The 18,728-nt window shown below is 38.8% G+C and overlaps 1 protein-coding gene across 4 annotated transcripts in view; it reads right to left on the bottom strand.

Annotated features, from left to right (window-relative positions):
* The window catches only part of Tgfbr1 (transforming growth factor beta receptor 1), a 49,954-nt gene that overhangs the window by 10,289 nt on the left and 20,937 nt on the right, over nucleotides 1-18,728 (bottom strand). For 2 of the 4 annotated variants that reach the window (XM_010614376.3, XM_010614380.3), the window contains exon 8: nucleotides 16,425-17,689. In XM_010614376.3, coding sequence (XP_010612678.1) covers nucleotides 17,564-17,689 — 126 coding nt within the window. In that variant the 3' untranslated portion in view covers nucleotides 16,425-17,563. Of the gene's footprint in view, nucleotides 1-16,424; nucleotides 17,690-18,728 lie in introns of those variants that run through there. The other 2 variants (XM_010614379.3, XM_010614378.2) reach the window with 2 other exon arrangements.

Here is an 18,728-nt window from a genome sequence, read left to right as displayed (position 1 = left end):
TTTGTGAGCAGAAACGGGGTTGTGTTCCTCACCTGTGCAATGGGCTAAGGGATGGATCACTTTCCACCAGTGCATTGGGAAACCCAAATGCCAATCAAGATAACATTGGCAAGGAATGCCATAAAAAAGGATAAATTTGAGTCATTTGCAGGACAGTGGGTACACCTTGAGACCATAATGTTAAGTGAAATAAATCAGACACACAAGCTTAAATATCATACATCTCTTATATGACAAACCCAGAGTATAAGTAAAGAGCAAAATAAAAGACAGTTAGGAAACAGGGAGGTAGATTTTTGCAAGTGGGAAAGGTAAGGGAGTCTGGAGACGGAAGGAGGAGGAGGGTGGGGAGGAAAAGGGAAATAAAAAGAAGTAAGAAGTGTCATGTACATGTACGTATTCCCCATGATGGATGTGATCATTATGTAGTGCAAACATGTACTAGGAAGAAGAGAAAAGAAATGCTTCATCCTCCCCACAGAAGGACTAACTGGACCAGTAGTTTCCCTGAGATATGATCGTTTGAGGAAACAAAATGGATTTTTAAAAACCCTCCAACACCCCCTCCCCCAAGGCCCATCAAGCCTCTGCTCTCACTCTGTCCCTTTCCACGAAGTCACCCTGTGGTGATGGGTTTGATGCGTATATGGCCCGGCAGCAAATGACTAATCTAGGTGTTGCTATGTAGGTGCATTAAAGGGCTGGCATTAAAGGGCTGGTGCCCCAGATGACCCTGGTGGGCTGATTCAGGTGGCTGGAAGGCTTCAAGGGCAGAGCGGAGGCTGCCCTGAGGAAGACTTGTGGCCATGGACAGCAGCCTCAGATTGTTGTTCCCAGAGGCCCAGCTCGCCTTTTCTGGCGGCCTGGTTTTGGTTTCAGACTTACCTGGTCAGCCCCCATAATTACATAAGCCAATTCCTTGCCACAAATGTCTTCGCTAGACAGGCTCACAATCCAGAAGTCGACTGACACACAACCCAGATGTCACTCAGGGCTGGGAACAGAATTCTGAGCCACACTTAGCAGCCCCGACTGCTCATCTCGGAAAAATGACTAGGAGCTGGCTTATCTCCCAACTCTGGTAAGAAAGTTTCTGTACCCAGTTGGGGTCCCACAGCCTTTCAGCCTCATCACCAGAACAGTTTCTTCCCTGAAACCTTCCTCTCAGGAAGAAGTAAAAGATGGATAAGTTTTTCTTCCTACAAAAAATGAAGTATTATAAAAAGCATAGGATTATAGCTATACGTGCTTTACTGTGCAAAATAAAATGGCTAAACATTTTTCACTTATTAATTTTAAAACCTCCAGGTTATAATGGGAATAGTACATAGACAATGTTAATTAATATTCTGTGTAAAGAGGAAAAAGGAGTCATTTTTTAATCCATTTTGTTTCCTCAGATGATCGTATCTCAGGGAAACCACTGGTCCATTTAGTGATTCCTTCTATCAGTACGGTGAAAAACCTCTGTTTTTTTTTCCTTGGTACATGTTTGCAATACATAAGGATAAATAATTGAGAAGGGTGAGAGTGAGGGCTTCTCAGCAAAAGACATTTTGATTTTGGAATTATTTATATTACATTCAAAAATAGAAATTTGAAAATTATATTTGTTCTACAAAAGCTCCTGAGCTCCAAAGCACTTCTACAATAGACTCTGGGAACAGATAAATGACTTAAGAACAGTCCACATGTATATAAGAAAGATATGAGACAGACATTGCCAGCTTGGAGAGGGAGGCTATCTGCAGTCAAAGAAACAGGTTCCGAGGCAAGCAGGAGTCAGCCAGAGAAGTAAGAAAGTCAGAAAGAGGGCCGGGGATTTAGCTCAGTGGTGCCGCCGCCTGCCTTGCAAGCACAAGGACTGGAGTTCGATCCCCGGTACCAAAAAAAAAAGAAAGATGCCAAGTTGACAATCCTGTGGCGGCCAAGGCCACACAGAAAATGAATTTCACAAAAAGCATGGCTTCTTACCCCAATCCTCATAAGTGGGATGGATTTCCGGCTTTTCCTTTCTCTTTTGAAAGGGCAGAAAGTTCTGAGGAGACACTGCCCAGTGTCCAGGGCTTTCTGTCACGCAATCAGTTCAGGACACTGGACCCAGCATGGTTGCATGGCAGGGAGGAGGGGAGGATGAGAAGAGAGAAGAGGCCTTTCGGGAGGCCTTGGCCAAGCTGCTTCACTCTTCAGTGAGACGCCTACATTCGGGGCTTCTGCCGCCCAGGCGGGGGCTGAGTTATCTGCCTGGAGTCGCAGAGAAATCAGAAAGATTCAGAGTGGGGAAGATGAATTTACTGGGACTCCTCACAGAGAGGTGATTCTCTGTGGCTGGAACATTGCACGAGACCTCTCTTTTTAGGGGAAGAAGGGTGGTGAGTCCCCTGCAGACCTGCCCGAGTAATGTTCCAGAGGAGATTCTGTTAGCTGCAGAGTGTTGGGTTTTCCAGGGGGTGGTGCGTGTTTGGAGGCAAGGCTGAGCTTCTCAGCAAGAAGACAGCTCAGCTGGCGTCTGTCAGCAGCACTCCTCCTCCACTCAGAGCTTCGCCTCTTCTTTAAAAATCAGCTTTTGAGTGTAGCTCACAGATAGAGCTCTGCCTACCTCTGGATAGCATAAAGGAGGCCTCAGGTTCTATCCCTGCCACTTAGGTCAAAATGCAGGGGGGGGGCGTTCATGTGTGTATGTGTTTATTATAGTATTTGCATGAAATCTGAAACACTGTTGACTTCAGGATAGACAGCTGAAAGCCCAGAGAGTGTATCAGGTAGGCAATAGGATAATAAGTAGTGACCCCAAACACAAGGCTTAAAGAAGACAGTCTCCTTCCTTTCTCGAGGAACCCGGGCAGGAATAGGGTGAGCAAACGCAGGGAGTCAGGTTGCTTCTATTGTGTTGTTCTGCACTCCTGTGGTGTCCCTGTCTGCATCAATGACAATGGCCTGCCTATGGCTTTCACTGAACCACTGGTCAGATCTCAGCCACTTGAGCACACCTAGGAAATGTCCTCCTCAGCTGAGAGTTGTGAGCCCAGCTAAAATGCACAGCTTTATTTCTTAAGGAAGAAGGGTAAGATAGATGAAAAAGAACAATGCATAGTCTTAATCTGGCATAGGATGGGAAAGTCCTTTAACTTTATGTATCTTTTGCATCTTGTCAACTACATGGACTAAGAATAAATTTGTTTGAGAAATACATTTAATTGGAAGTCACAAATTGTCCACTATACTATGGACTTAACAGAATAAATTATAAGGAATGATAAATACATGAATTCACTAGTACCTGCAAGTTCTGAGGCAGTAGCGCCAGGATTTTCAGACCAGCACAGGCTACACAGAAAGATTCCATCAGAAGAAGAAGAGAAAGAAAATGGAGGTGGGAGGAAAGAAAGAAAAGAAAGGAGAAGAAATTGTGTTGATGCTAAAGAATTAGGGTGCAGCAGATCAGAAAGTCTGGGGAAATGTTGGCAGCTAGGAAGTTGATGAGAAAGCGCAAAGGCAAGCCATAGCCCTGAATACCAGGACCGGGAACTTTCCTTCACCAGGGAGCCCTGGAGAAACTCTAGACTCAGAGCTAAAGAAACAGGATGCAAGAGTAGTCACAGAAAGATGGCCTGGGTGATGGGGCGAAGCTACAATCACAGTGGTCAAAGGAGTTGGACACTTCCGCTCCTTTACCTCTCGACAAATGCTCAGCCAACAGGAACAACAAGAGTAGACATTGTGTCCATTGGGACCTCAGAAACTAAGGACTCACCTCTTTAAAAAGGATGTAAACCTTTTATCCAGGAAAGCATCCTAATGTGGGTGCTAGAAGTAATAAGAGCAGCAGAAAACAGGGCTTCTGGCCTATCTAGATCTCCACATCAGACTTATGCTGCAAGTTGGGGTGGGAAGAATATGGGCAAAAACGCCTCTGCCCAGAGAGAAAATACAGCAAAGAGCTCCAATCCAGTATTTTAACCCCCCCTTACATTGGCCAGTGTGAGCAATGCCCCAGCTGCTGCTGAAGTCCAGAAGGAAGCCTCCTGACAATGTGGTCCAACCACTGCTGGAACCTCTTCCCTGTCCTTTCCTTTATGAGTGAAGTTTCAACCATCGGAAGAGCTTTACCTAATCCTTCCATTACAAAAGCACATGGTATGGCCATGGAGCACCAGGGCTGTGAGGAAACCAACAACATAAAATAGCTGAACAAAGACCAACGAACCAAACAAGCCACCCAGAAAACACAAGACAGGGTAAGGAATGTTGAAGAAAAATACTCTAGTATCAGTATAAATGGAAACAAGATACTACCCAGATACTTGTGCTAGATATTTCAGAAACCCAAGAACAGTTAGAAGCCATAATAACTTCTGGAAGGAAAGAACAAGGAGTCTAGAAAGAAACGTGAATCCAACACACATCAGACTTCCCATCACAAATGTTGTCAGAGCTAACCCTTTGAAATCCCAAAGGAATATGATCTTGAGCCTAAATTTTACTCCAATTGGCTATGCAAGGAACAATTGCCACATATGTACTCAAAATTACACATCACTCCAAGAATACTTGACGGGGGGGGGAAAGGCATATAGGAACGAGATTTCCAAAAAGTATGAGATTCGGGGCTGAGGGTGTAGCTCAGTGCACAGGACTTGCCTAGCAGACACAGGGACTGGAGTTCAGTCCCCAGCATTGCAACACAAAACCCCATGAGGATTAATGAGCAAATAAAAATACAGTCATAGCTGAGTAAAAGTGAGAAAAGTAAAAATGAAACGAAAAGGCAAAGCTTTGAACCCTGACAATTGTGTGGCAGGGGTTAAATCATTAGCATTTTCTTTCTTCCTTTATAGATATGGTTACATTCCGCTACAGTGATTCATATTTGCATAACCATAAAATGGGAAGTGCTATTTTTATGGGGTTTCAGTATTCAGAAGTTCAAGCCTGGAAGACAATTATAGTTCTGGAACAGGATGTAAATGTTAGAAACCACAAGAGTGGGAAGAATGAAGAAACTATGAACAGACCTAGAAGAACATTATGTAAAACAAACGTAAGGTGCAGAATAATGGGATTGAACCTAGGACCTTCACACTGAGCTACATTCCCAGCTTGTTTTAAAACAGGAAGTAAGTTCTCCAAGTGGGACTCAAACTTGTGATCCTCCTACCTCAGTTTCCCAGAGTATTGGGATTACAGGCATCCACTACCATGTCTGGATATCTTTATTTTTTGTTGTTTTGTTTTGTTTTTGTGTTTTTGAGACAGGGTCTCACTTTGTAGCCCAAGCTGCCTCAAACTGGCAGCAAACCTCCTGCTTCAGCCTCCCAGGTGCTGGGACTATAGGCGTGTGCCACCATGCCCAGCTCAAGACTGGTTGTGTGTACGTTTTATATCTATATCTTATATGCATAGTAAAACACCTAGAAAACTTTCACTCACTTTTTACATTTTATGTTGCTGTAGTTGCTGAAATTTTACAAGGATGTATAATTTCTATAATTACAATGTTAAATAATAGAATGTTATTAAAGACTTCCTTAAATTTTAGCTTGCCTGGGGGACTTCTAGCTCTTGGAAAGATCCTGAGCGAAATAGTCAAATTGAGTAAAAAGAACTACATTTTGAGAAACTCGTGATCCAAAATTAGAGACCTCAGCTAGTCTAATTCATATAAAACAAATAAAAACACTCACAGACTAAAAACCAATGAAAGATCAACACTGCCACCTATTGAGAATATGCTGAAGAATAGCTAAATTGAAAAGGCTTTTTGTTTTATTACCAAAGGTCTGAGTCTGGGTTATCTTCCACCAAGAGCATGGATTTGAAATCCGGCCAGATAAGGCGGTGCACATCCGTAAGCCCAGCACTGCAGGAGGCTGAGGGAGGAGGATTGCAATTTCAAGCCCAACCTGGGCAACTTAGCAAATTGGTGAGACTCTGTCTCAAAATAAAAAATAAAAGCGGTCAGAAGATATATATAGTTCAGTGTGAAGGTCCTGCATTCAATCTCCGGTACTGTCAAGAAGAGGAGGGGGAGGGGAAGAGGAAAATGAAGAAAGGGGGAAGGAAAGAGAAAGAAAATAGGAAGGAAGGGAGGAAAGAAAGAAGGAAGGGAGAAAAGCAAACAGAATCTCATGAAGAGATGCTGGAGAAAGTATGGGCAACCTTATAAGAAGTGGAGTTTGCTGACCTAGTAAAGAGCCCACCCGAGAGAAGGGGCCAGGGTGTCGAATTTCTGACATGGGCTGTGCCAGGGCAAAGGCTGAGTGTGTGACACCAATGAAGACACAAAAGGAGGAACGGTAAGGTAATATATACTGCTCTGCTAGAATAAATATTACTGTATAAAAGCAACATAATGTTCTGTGAAAACTGGATTTGCCCCAGTCACTGAAAATGTGTAGACAGAAGCAATCTGACCTTCTATCCTGGACCTTACAGGAAGGATGTTTGCGTTTCTGAGAGCCTCTGCATATGTGCATGCATTCGTCTTATACCTCCTGGTGCCTACTGTGTGCTAGGTCCTCTGTGAGACCCCTTTCCAGAGTCACAGATCCCAGTAGCCTAGCTTCTTAAATAATTCAAGCCAATGCACCAGAGTCCAGGAGGAATCTGGTGAGCCATCCCGCAAAATTTAGCCTATATTTGGCAAGCACTGCATTTACATATTACACTTTCACACTTAGGGCATATTCATTCAAAATCCAGGCACTGGCAGATGTGTGATGCACACCTGGAATCCCAGCACTCGGGAGGCTCAGCCAGGAGGATCTCCACAAGTTTGAGGCCAGCCTGGGCTACACAGTGAGTTCAAGGCCAGCCTGAACTATACAGTGAGACCCCGTCTCAAAAGGAAAATAAATAAACAAACAAAACTAAAAACTCAAGCCCTGCAACCTGATGAACCAAATTCTTCTTCCTTTTTAAACCACAGGTTGAAAATATGAACATTTGAATAAGATCAAAACAGATTTCATTCACCTATATGAGCAGGCTTTTAAAAGATGCATGTTGAGACATGTTATGTACATGTACCAACTCCACACTAGGAATGTAATCATTATATTATGAAAATAAAAATAAAAACTGAAAAAAGATGTTTGCATAGAGCAAAAATCTTTATTAGAATTACAAATATTAGAGCTGAAAAAACTTCCAAAACCATGTGGTTCACTAAGCTCATAAACTGGGCTAAAATATAAATAAGAATTCTGGCTGATTTTTAATTTGGGAGGACAGTACAAGAAAAAGAAATATAAAGAGGCAAATAATGTATAGGATTTGTTATATAGTCAATGCTCAGTAAATATTTATTTTTAAAAAGCTCCATTCTACTTAAATAACTTAAAAGATTGCAAACTTCCGTCTTCTCTCTGTTCTTCGCTCATTTCCAATAAAACTCTCCTAACTTCTTCCTTTGGTTCACAACTTCATTCCTTGATGTTGTGGGATCATGAACTGGCACATTTGACATCTAACAGGTTAGACGTTATTTCCTATTTCAAGATGAGCAGCTTTTCCTATACTCCTGTCCTGGAGCCAGCCAACTACAGACTGAAAAGTAAACCAAAATAAATTTCCCTTCCTTTTAGTTGCAGCTATCAAATATTTTGTCCCAGTGACAAGAAAAGTGATGAACAGAATCTCCATAGCTGCATTTTGTCAGACTAGTTCACATTTGTTTAGGATTCCTTAACAGGATGTTAATTGTACAAGTTCTTTGGACCTGTTCTGAGCAAAGCCCTGGGTTAGGCAAGAGGTTTCTGGAAATAAAATAGAGACGGTTCTTGTTCTTGGAGGTTCATAGCTAGTTGCAGTAGTAGGCCACCTAACCACATAAGGGCACAAAATTAATACAGTACAAGGGATTACACATAGACAAGCACTGTGTAATATGATGTGGCATCAGAAATAGAGTGTGCTGTGGAGCCATTCAGAGAAGACTCCCTAAAAGTAGGATTGCACTTCTGAAATAGCACCCAAAACATGCCAGGCTCCTGGAGAATCCAAGGGTGCAGCAGAATCAGCATCCAAATAATCATTCGATTTATTTTGTTAATTATGGTTAGGTATTTAGAAAGGAAAATATGATAATCACCTGCTTTCTTCAAGGGAAACTGGGAGGGAGAAAGTCCTACAGAAAATCCCTGAGGAAGTTAAAAGGGGAATGAAATGCAATTGTAGGGTGAACCAAGTGATTTGGAAATACAGAGACTGATGACCTTACCAATGGCAGGATGAGGAAGACGAGTGAAAGAAACTCCTCTTGAGCTGTGCCTTGCAGACGATTCGAGTTACCAAGACAGAGGACAAGGGAAAGTGTGGTTCCAGCACAAGCAAAGACGTGTCAAGAAGCAGGTTCATGGGCACTGAGCGTTCAATGCAAGTAAAAGATGTGGATGATAAAAATAGCAGGAGGTGAGATCGCTTTTTCTTTAACAGATTTATTGAAATATAACTTATACACCATAAAATTTACCTATTGCATGTGCACAATGAAAGATATTTACTAAATGTATAGAGTTGTGCCACCATCACCAAAATGAAGTTCTAGACTACTTACACCAGCCCCAGACATTCCCTTATACTTGAATATAGAGTTTTTGTCCTGCTGCTTTCACGTTGCATGATGGTGGAATTCAAAAACTATCACCCCAAAATATGGCACCAAAGATACTGATTTTTTTTTTTTTTCTTTTGGTACTGGGGATCGAACTCAGGTCCTTGCACTTGCAAGGGAGTCGCCAGAACCTCTGAGCTAAATTTCCAGCCCAATACTGATTATTTTAAGGAACATAGAGAACAGTGGGTGGTGGAACAAGCTTTTTTTTTTTTTTTTCCATTTCCTTATCTACTTACAGTCGAAAGCTACCAAGAAGAAAATAACCCTGGTCCTTTGCTTGAGCTTGCATTAACTCAACTCCTATTAACCAAACACATTGCACAAATCTGTCAGTACACCTGGCAAGACTTTTATCACACTCCATTGTCTTCTATTTCAGTCCCATTCAATATTCTGAAAGAGAATTATTTACTATACGTTATCTGTTCTGCAGCCAAAAGGACTTCCCAGGCTATTAATGTTTCTCAAGTCCATCAAATTCCCCTCAAAATCATTTGCAATTCCCCTCAAAATTGTATATGTCCTTCACTCACCTTCTCTTCTATAGAAAAGGGTTATACAAGGGATGACAAAAATCGGTGGTGAATGTGTTTCACACACACACACACACACACACACAACTCCTTACTTTGAACATATCCCATCGTTCTTGCCACTCTCTGAAGCACTTCTGGAAATCTTCTTTTACATCTTTATAGGTGTGATTAAAAAATACAGTGAATGCTGCTCAACTAATAAAAGGAAGGCTCATTAAATCATGTGGTGTCCCCAAAGTCAAAATGATCAGGAAAGGTAAACGTTTTGAATTGATTCAGGACACTGAGGCAACCATGGCAGTGATTCTTCATGACAGAGCTACTGAAGACCTGAAGAAAACTTTCAGAACTGCTTTAGAAAGTGGCAAAATCAATGGGCTAAGTGTGTTCTATGGAAGGTGGAGTATTTTAAGGGGAATTAAAGGCAATGTGTTTTTTAATGTAACATTTTTATAATTTAAATGTTCACTGTATTTTCCAATCACACCTTGTGTAAGCTTCAGAATCTCACGGGGCTGTGGGTAAATACATTTAGGTGCTCCTTTCCATGCATATAATAAATTTGGGTATCTTCTAATTATTTTATGTTTACTTCACCTAATCTTTGAAAGGAGAACTTCCCCTCTACCAAGGTTTTGAGGTTCATCCTTGTTTAACATACATCAACAGTTTATGAACCATTTTGTAAATATTCCACTTTTAAGTCCATTCTCCAGTTGATGGCCATTTAGATTTTTAACATTTTCGTCTATTATGAATTATGCAACGTGCATTTACATACAACCCTTCATCTGGATATGCTTTCATTTTTCTTAGGAGTTGCCTGATTTAGTAAGTAAAAATATAGGATACCCAGTTTAAATGTGAGATAAGCACATTGTTTTAGTATATTCCATTTAATACCTGGGACTTAGTTACATTACACAATTACTTATCTGACAGATTTAACTCAGAATCCTGTATTTTGCCTGGAAATTTTATTGTGCATAGACACCTAGGTATGGAATTGTTGGATCATATAATAGGATTACACTTAAGAAACTGCCAGTGTTTTTCAAAGGGACTGTACTACTATCCCAGCAATCATTGTTTTCCTCATCCTCCTCAAAATTTGATATTTTTTTGTTTTAAATGACCATTCTAGTGTTATGTGGAGTGGCTTCATATTATGGTTTTAACTTCAATAATCATTATAAAGAATTGTTTATTAGCTATTCATGTTCTTCATGGGAAAATGTCTACCAAATTATGGAGATTTTAATTGGATTCTTATTGATGTGTAAGAGTTCTTACTATATTCCGAATGCAAATAAATTTTTGCAAGTCTGACTTTTCACCTAACATTTTTTATAAATGCCAAAGATTTTAATGTTGATGAAATATAATTTATCATCTTGGGTTTTTAAAAGATATTTGCTTTTGATGTCATTTACCATTGTAACAGACTAGACCATTTATCTACTTATTTTTATCTTAATCTCTCAGCAGCACTTTCCAGTGGAATAAACTCATTTTTGTATTTTTTGACGTTAAGTGGTTTGAATTTTGAGTCATAGCTAATATAATTTCAATTTTAAAATATCAATCTTGTATCCTACAACCTAAATGTTTTAGTTCTAGTAGCTTTTGTGTGGATTCCTTAGGATCTTCTTTTCCTATCTAAATGCCTTTAGTCATTTGGGGGAGGGAAAGCTGAAAAGACCCTCCACTTCAACATTGGTTAGAAACAGTTAAGAGTGAATGTTCTTAACTTGTTCCCATTTTAAAGAGAAAAGCATTGTCTTTTATTATTGTGGGTTGTGAGCTTTTCACACAAGCCTTTTAGATTGGGGGATTTCATCGTGGATGCTGAATCCCATCAAATACTTTTTTTCTATTTAATGGACTGTGTGGGTTTTATCATTTCTTGTTAATGTGGTATTATAATACATTAAATGACTTTTGGATGTTAAATTTGCAGCCACAAGATATATAACATTGTGTCCTGATGCATAAACCTTTTGTTGTTTGAATCAGTCAATAGTTTTAGAACTTTTGCATATCCTCATGATCTTGGAATACTTTAAAGGTAAAGACTGTAAGTTTTCCTTTAATCACTGCATTAGTTGTATATCACTAATTTTGATATGCTATATGCTCATTTCACTGTTAAAACTATTTCTAACCCAACATTGTGGCACATGACTGTAAGTTCCAGCTACTTAGAAGGCTGAGGCAGGATTGAGCCCACGAGTTAGAGAGATCAGCCTGGGCAACATAGCAAGACCCTATCTTAAACAAATAAAAATAATTTTTTAATATTCCCTTAAGATTTCTTTAGTACATAGGCTATTTATGTGTTAATTTACAAATATTTGGGGATCTGCCAAATTTCTCATTGACTTCTAATTTCAGTGTGGCTGGAGAACATACTGTTTCAATTCTTTTAAATTCTGAGACTTGTATTATGGCATGGCATATAGTCTTGCCTAGAGAATGGCAAAGGCATAGTAGAAAATGTTTTGCTTTCGTGTCAGGACAAATTAGCTGACAGCATTGTCTTGTATGCTCAGTGACTCCATCAAGTTGTCCTATAAATTACTGAGGGCATAGCTTTGAAATCTCCAGATATTGTTGAACTGCCCATTTTCTTTGTCATTTGGGGGGGATTGTTAGGTGCATATACATTTATAATTGTTAAACTTTTATGGTATGCTGACCCTTTTATCATGTACAATATCCTGCTCTATTTCTAGTAGTATGTCTCAAAGCCCACTTTGATATGAATACAGCAATTCCAGGTTTCTTATGGTTACTCTTCATGGTATATATTTTCCCATACTCTAAAGCTGTGTATGAATGTAAAGTGCCTCTGTGACACCATATAGTTGATTCTATTTTAGTCTATTCTAACCATTTGATGCAAGGGTTCAGTTCATTCACATTTAATGAAATTATTGGTATGGTTAGACTTTTATTTTGTAAATGCCTCTAAATGTTTCAAGTCTTTTTTGCTTCTTTGTCCCTCTTTCTGCCTTTTATGTCAAGCATTAATGTACTCCAAAAATATCTGAGTGATGTTTTAGTGATCTAGGGACAGTAGTAATATGCATCTCAATTTATCATATCTCCAGATTAAGGCTAATGTAATTTCAATAAAATATAGCTTTGAGTCAGGGATTTAGTTCAGTGGTGCCACCGCCTGCCTTGTAAGTGTAAGGTCCCGAGTTCAATCACCAGTACAAAACAAAACAAAACAACATAAAAAAAAAAAACTATACATATATAAATGGCTTTGTCGGGTATTCTCTCCTTTAGAAATTTCCAACATTTGAAAGAGCTTTGAAATTCATTCAGAATGGATGAAAAAGCAAGAATCAACTACATGGTATCCAAGGAAACACCCAGATCCCCTCCTTAGATTTAAAGCCACTATTATATACCAGATTTATATTATAAACTCAACAATATATAATTATTGCTTTATAAAGTATATATTATCACTTAAAGAAACATTTATTGTGGTAAGCAAATGAATTACTAAGATCCCCAATCTCTGATGGATCAAACACTAACCCTGGTACTGCTGTGAAAGGACTGTACAGGTGAAAAACGAAGTTACTAACAAGGAAGATTATCTGGGTTAAGGGCCTTAAACTGTCACACAAGTTTCCTTAAAAGCAAAAGGAACAGCAAAGCAGCAGCAGAGAGAAGAGGCAGAAGGGTGATCAGAAAAAGGAAACGTGAGAAGGACTCGACAAGCTGTGGCTGGTTGTCATGGTGGAAGAGGAAAGAGGCCATGAGCCAAGGAATGTGTGCGGCTTCTAGATACCAAGGGTGATCCCTAACCAATGATCAGCAAGGAGATGGAGACCTCAGTCCCACAACCTTCTGGAACTGAACGACGTCTGCAAACAATTTGAGTTTAGAAGCTTACTCATCCTGAGCATCCAGAAAAGAATGGAGCCACTGGCACTTGGGAAAAAAAGTAATTTATTTGCACTGCTTCCATTTTTCTACTGTAGTGTTAGGACTTAACATAAACAATCACTCTCCTATTTCCTATTTACAGTTCATGTGGAATATTACTACAAACACAATATACAATTTTTAAAAACTTATGGGGAAATGCAGTTTATGTTTTTTCTCCTTTGTAGGCTTCTCAATCATTCAACATAAGTGAAAAATTATATGGACATTTTCTGTACATATCTGAAAGGGCAGAGCTTACATTGATAAATTCAAAAGAATTTTGCACAAATACAATAAAATACAGAAAACAAAAGGTATAGATGATGTTATTTGGGGAACGATATAAACAATACAGTACCATTTGGGTAATTTAGCAACATAATACCCATACTTTATAGAAATAAAACTGCAAACTGGGAGAATGCTCTGACAAATATTAAACATTATATACACAATGAGGTAAATGTACCTTGGTCTCTTGAGAGGTAATTTAAGTTTAAAGCAGTTGACATTTTGAAGCATCTCCTTGACATATAAAGAAATATCAAACACCCCATTCCATTGGCACAATGTGAAAAGGGGGATATCAAAACATGGTTCATGATTCTCAATGCACAAAAATCTTATTAAAAAACAAATTCACTTGTTTTTTTTTAAGTTTTAAGAAACAAATTGGTGTTATTAGCCGTATTTTTTAGAAAGCTTACATTTGCAAATTAGATTGCATAATTAAGATTAAAAAATAATGTACTGTTAATCCTAACATCCTAGGAATCCAGCACTAGAGAGGGCCGTATTCTAGCATTCCAAAACAGACATGAGAAGCTGCAGTACATGTCCAGTGCTATGCTCTAGAATCTCAAAATACTTCAGTATTTTTCTGGTGAGCTGTAACAGAGCCATTATTTGGAATCTCAACCATTTAGAGCCAGAACACTGCCACAACCAAGAATAAAAGAAACAGGTGATTTACAGTTATTCCTTCAGTGCATGGGAGGAAAAAAAGTAAGTTTGATACGTTTCATACAATACTGATTTTATGTGTTAATTAGCACTTTGTCATTTGTTTTAGAATACAGTTTATATTCTGACAGGTCTCAGACATAGAGGGAAAAAAATAGCTCATCAAAGTTGTACTTGGTCAAGTGACCACTTCAGTAAGAAGTGAAATCTGAAATTCTTGATAGCAGTGGCACCGTACACCAACTCAAGGCACTTCTCGAGCACTTTAGCATTTTAGGCCCGACTGTCCTACACGGGACCTAACTGGCCACTGCTTCTGGCACAACTCCCACTACCGCACCTGCCACCCTGCTTCTTGTCTATGGCTGAAGTAAAAGCAGGGCAACCAGCAGAAGCATCCCAAGCCTCATCTCCATACTTGGAGACCCTTCCCTGACAAATCCAATGACCCAAGAAAAAGGAATTATTTCCCACAACTTCCATCAATCATTTTACTCCAGGGCCTTGCAAACAACACTTCAGTCAAAAGTCTGGGTATGAGAGTGGGAGGCAATGGTCACTGAGATGGGGGCCAGCGGGATGATAGGCTGGGAGAAACAGAGCTGAATACAGGAAGGAAGGAAGGAAGGAAGGAAGGAAGGAAGGAAGGAAGGAAGGAAGGAAGGAAGGAAGGAAGGAAGGAAGGAAGGAAGGAAGGAAGGAAGGAAGGAAGGAAGGAAGGCAGGCAGGCAGGGAGGGAGGGAGGGAGGACCAAGGAGATGTTCCCCTAAGTCATACTTGCCCCGTTTTCACTCCTTTGGGGTACTGACAAAATTATGTGCCAGAAGACTTGTTTTAGTCACACTAAATCTTCGAAGGTGAGCATTTTAGGACAGGCAATATAAACAAAGGATTATGTTTCTAAATGATAAAAGTATTACTCTAGTCAAATTTATCTGTGGTTATGGCCACAGTAATCATGAGCCATATGATCTTTTAAGAAACTTTTATTTTCAGCGTTAACCAAATGGGGTTCATCAAGCTATGCCTAGCCAAAATAAGAATTAGATGCAGTAATATGTAAACTGAATTTAGAACTATATTCCAACTTTTTAAAAAATCCCTGATTCATAAAAAGTACATTTTATCAACTTAGGCAAGAACAGTAAAATTGTAACTCAATCTTTGATGTAATGAGAACTATCTTTAGCAAAAGTTGATTACCTTAGATGAAAGTGAGAAATAATGTATTACAACTTTAAATCAGAAAACTTTTGGTATGTTCTTAAAATTATATAAAAATAATTATAGTGATGAAATGCATTGGTCCCCTGGATTTCATAAAGCAGATCTTGTAAGCTTAAGAAATGCGCCCCCAAAGTACCTGATCATAGAACTAGAGATTATTAAACAGGTAATATAACATAACTATAAAAACAAACCTCTCAAACTCATTTGTTTCAATGAAATCATGATTAATGACAGAAAAATACTGTAGTCAAAATATTAGCCTCTAAGAACATTTTCCTCGTGATGTTTTTTTAACCACATGAAACTGACACTAGATTCCTATGTAATGTCATTCCTTCTAGAATTACTTTGGTTTTAAGACCAAGTAGTCTTTCAAATTTATTCTAGGTATAAGATATAAGACTTCACCAAAATGCAATTCATTCAGCATGAATGGCCACAATTTCTTCCTGACTGTAAAGGTTATTCTGACCTTTTTAACAGGGAACTGGTAGCACTATGAAGTCAAAGTCCTGCCTCACAGCTATGATAGTTTTCTTCTCCCTCAGAAAGATCACAGTGATAAAAAAGACTTTGAAAACAGTAAAAACCCACAGACTTTACAGCACTCTTAAGTAAAAACCAATAATCATAAGATAGTTTTAACTTGACGTGAGAAGACCATGACAAATTTATTTTAAATATGTGATTTGACTGCAAACATCTGCAAATGGAGAACCTATATAAGAATGTTCTCTAGCTACCACCTGTTCCATATCGAGAGTGCACTGAAGTCACTATGCAACCATGTAAATTAAGCAGTTGCAGTATCTGCACATATGAGATAAGGAAAGACTGAATTAAAAGCTGCCTTCTTCAAAGTGTAGTGAGACCTCAAAACTACACTGTTAACCTTACAAAGACAGAGAACCCACAGAACACTTACACCTATGTAACAAATGTGACTGGCACGCCCATCTGTTGTCTATTTGAATTATTAACTACCTTTGCCTCTCTAAAAGGCCTATTACTTAACATTAACCATATTCTATTTTATTTATTTTTGGTAGTGGGGATCAAACTCAGGACCTTGAGCTTTTGAGGCAGGCGGCGGAGCCACTGAGCTAAATCCCCGGCCCAACCATATTCTATTTTAAATGTAATTCATTTCTTAAAAAAATAACACTGTTGTTGATCAGATAAAGAAAAAAAAATGGCGTACAGAATACCACACAACTTTTCACACGCAGCTAGACAAACTTTCCCTTATAGAAAAATTAGTCTACATGCTATGAACATTAAAGCACTGTAAGCATCTAGAGTGCCACTTGACTTTTTAAAATATATTCAGACAAGACAACTGAACTCTAAAAAGCTCAAAGTGAGACTATTCCAACATGATCACGGTAATAATCGGCTTATTAACGCCACAGCATTTCTTTAGTGGTTCAAGCACATTTTGGTAGGAGAAAGGCATTTTCAAAATGGAATATCAATGGCATACCACAAAACCCCTTAAAAAAAAAAAAGAAAGAAAAGGTTTGAGTTATTCAGATAAATAAACTTTTTGAATTCAAACACTATAGGTTTTAACATAGAGACTTCAAGCAATTCTACTCATTTCCATTAGAAAGACACAGAAGTGGCACTTACTGGTATAGTACAATCCCATTTTGAAGGCATGTATGTAATGTTCTGAATATGTGAAAGAACCATAATAGTACACAAAATATAACTGCATACATTATGTTCCTCACTACTATATGAGGTCCTTTTTAGACTCAAGATAAGAGTTTTTAAGTGTTAGTTTTAAGATCCTGAAAAATTATAGAACAGTACATTCAAAGATGAATCAAGGAAATTCTTTAGTGGTTCAGAATCCTCTGAGAATGTACTACTAACCAGGAGTAAATCACTTTCTTTAAAAATAACTCAACAGTCCAGCTCCTTTGCCCTTAAAGATGATCTTCATCACAGCAGTTACCTAAAGTTAAGAAGAGTAATCATCGTTTAAAAAACAAGTTTTGTTAATAAAAAATAAAGGTAGACTATATAACATTTTGTAACTCTCCTGGGAAAGAAGCGTTCATAGTGCACAGAAAGGACCCAGATGGCTGCTTTCTGGGTCCAAAGAAATCCTGGGACATTTTTAATTGACCTTATAGACTGTTGCAAAAGGAAGCAATATCCTTCTGTCCCCTCTCAGTGAGGTAGAACAATTGGCCTCCCAAATGAAAACCCAGGAGCAGATCTGAAGAAAACGTAGAGTTCAGACAAAGTTGCAGAATTACATTTTGATGCCTTCCTGTTGACTGAGTTGTGACAATGTTTTCTTAATACGCAAAGCTGTCAGCCTAGCTGCTCCATTAGCATACCAACATTCTCTCATAATTTTAGCCATCACTCTCAGGGCCTACAAGATATAAGAAAAATAATTAGTGCACATACTACTTTTTCATTGAGCTGAATAAAAATATTTACCTATAAAATTTCTTTCAAAATGATATACAAATATTCTTGAGCATTATTTGTAATAGCAAATGAATAGAAATGACCAGTACTAATAGGCTACTAGTGCTAGCTTCTAGGAAGCAGATGAACAAGGGGTGACTTAGTATATCTGAAAAATTAAATCCTAACCTAGCACTGGGCAAGGCAAGAAGGAAACTGACTTGCACTGAGATTCTATCAAATTAGGAAAATAACTACATTAAGTACCCCTTGGGTGAAGCTCAAGGTAAAACATGGGCAGGGGGGAATCAGCTCAAAAAGCTGGAACCCCAGAAATCTGTCCTTTTACCCAGCTTTGTGCAGCCGGGTGACTGTCTACCTCTAACCCAGCACATGACTACAAATTTGTATCTGAGAGGGAGAAACATGAGGACCTTGAGAACATGAGGACAGAGTTTCATAACGGAAATGTACTGAACATTAAGATCGTAGGCTTTCTCCCCAAAACACGGGCAGCATTTGTATATATTCCTCCAGTCTAAGAGTCTTCTCTGAAAATTTGAGCAGTCCAGGAGGAAAGATCTAAAGAAGAATGTCAGAGTTTCCCAAGAAAACCACCCAATGAGGTCACCTGAAGAGTCAATAAGCTCTACCACACAGATGAGATGCCTATCAGCATTTGGATCCCCTCTTTACAAATTAAAAAGAGAATCTGATCATATATTTGAAACGGAGAAACTGAAAAAGAAAAAAAGCAACTTGAAGAAAACAAACTGTAGAGAACAACATTAAAAAAATCTTATCATTGGGGCTAGAGGTTTAGGTCAGTGGTAAAATGCTCACTTTGCTACCATGCACAAGGCCCTGGGTTCCATCCCCGCACCACACATGCACACAAAGAGATAAAGGAAAACACTGGTACACTTTTACTTCATTTCCCCTGGACAGTCCTTACTCAAAGTTGCTTCAATCCCTATGTTTCACATTAGATGTTTTCCTCA

This window comes from Fukomys damarensis, unplaced genomic scaffold (genome assembly GCF_012274545.1).
Source record: "Fukomys damarensis isolate Sample0158 unplaced genomic scaffold, DMR_v1.0_HiC HiC_scaffold_36, whole genome shotgun sequence".
NCBI lineage: Eukaryota > Metazoa > Chordata > Mammalia > Rodentia > Bathyergidae > Fukomys > Fukomys damarensis.
Note: the sequence above shows the minus strand (reverse complement) of the source record. Positions and strands in the feature narration are given on the sequence as shown.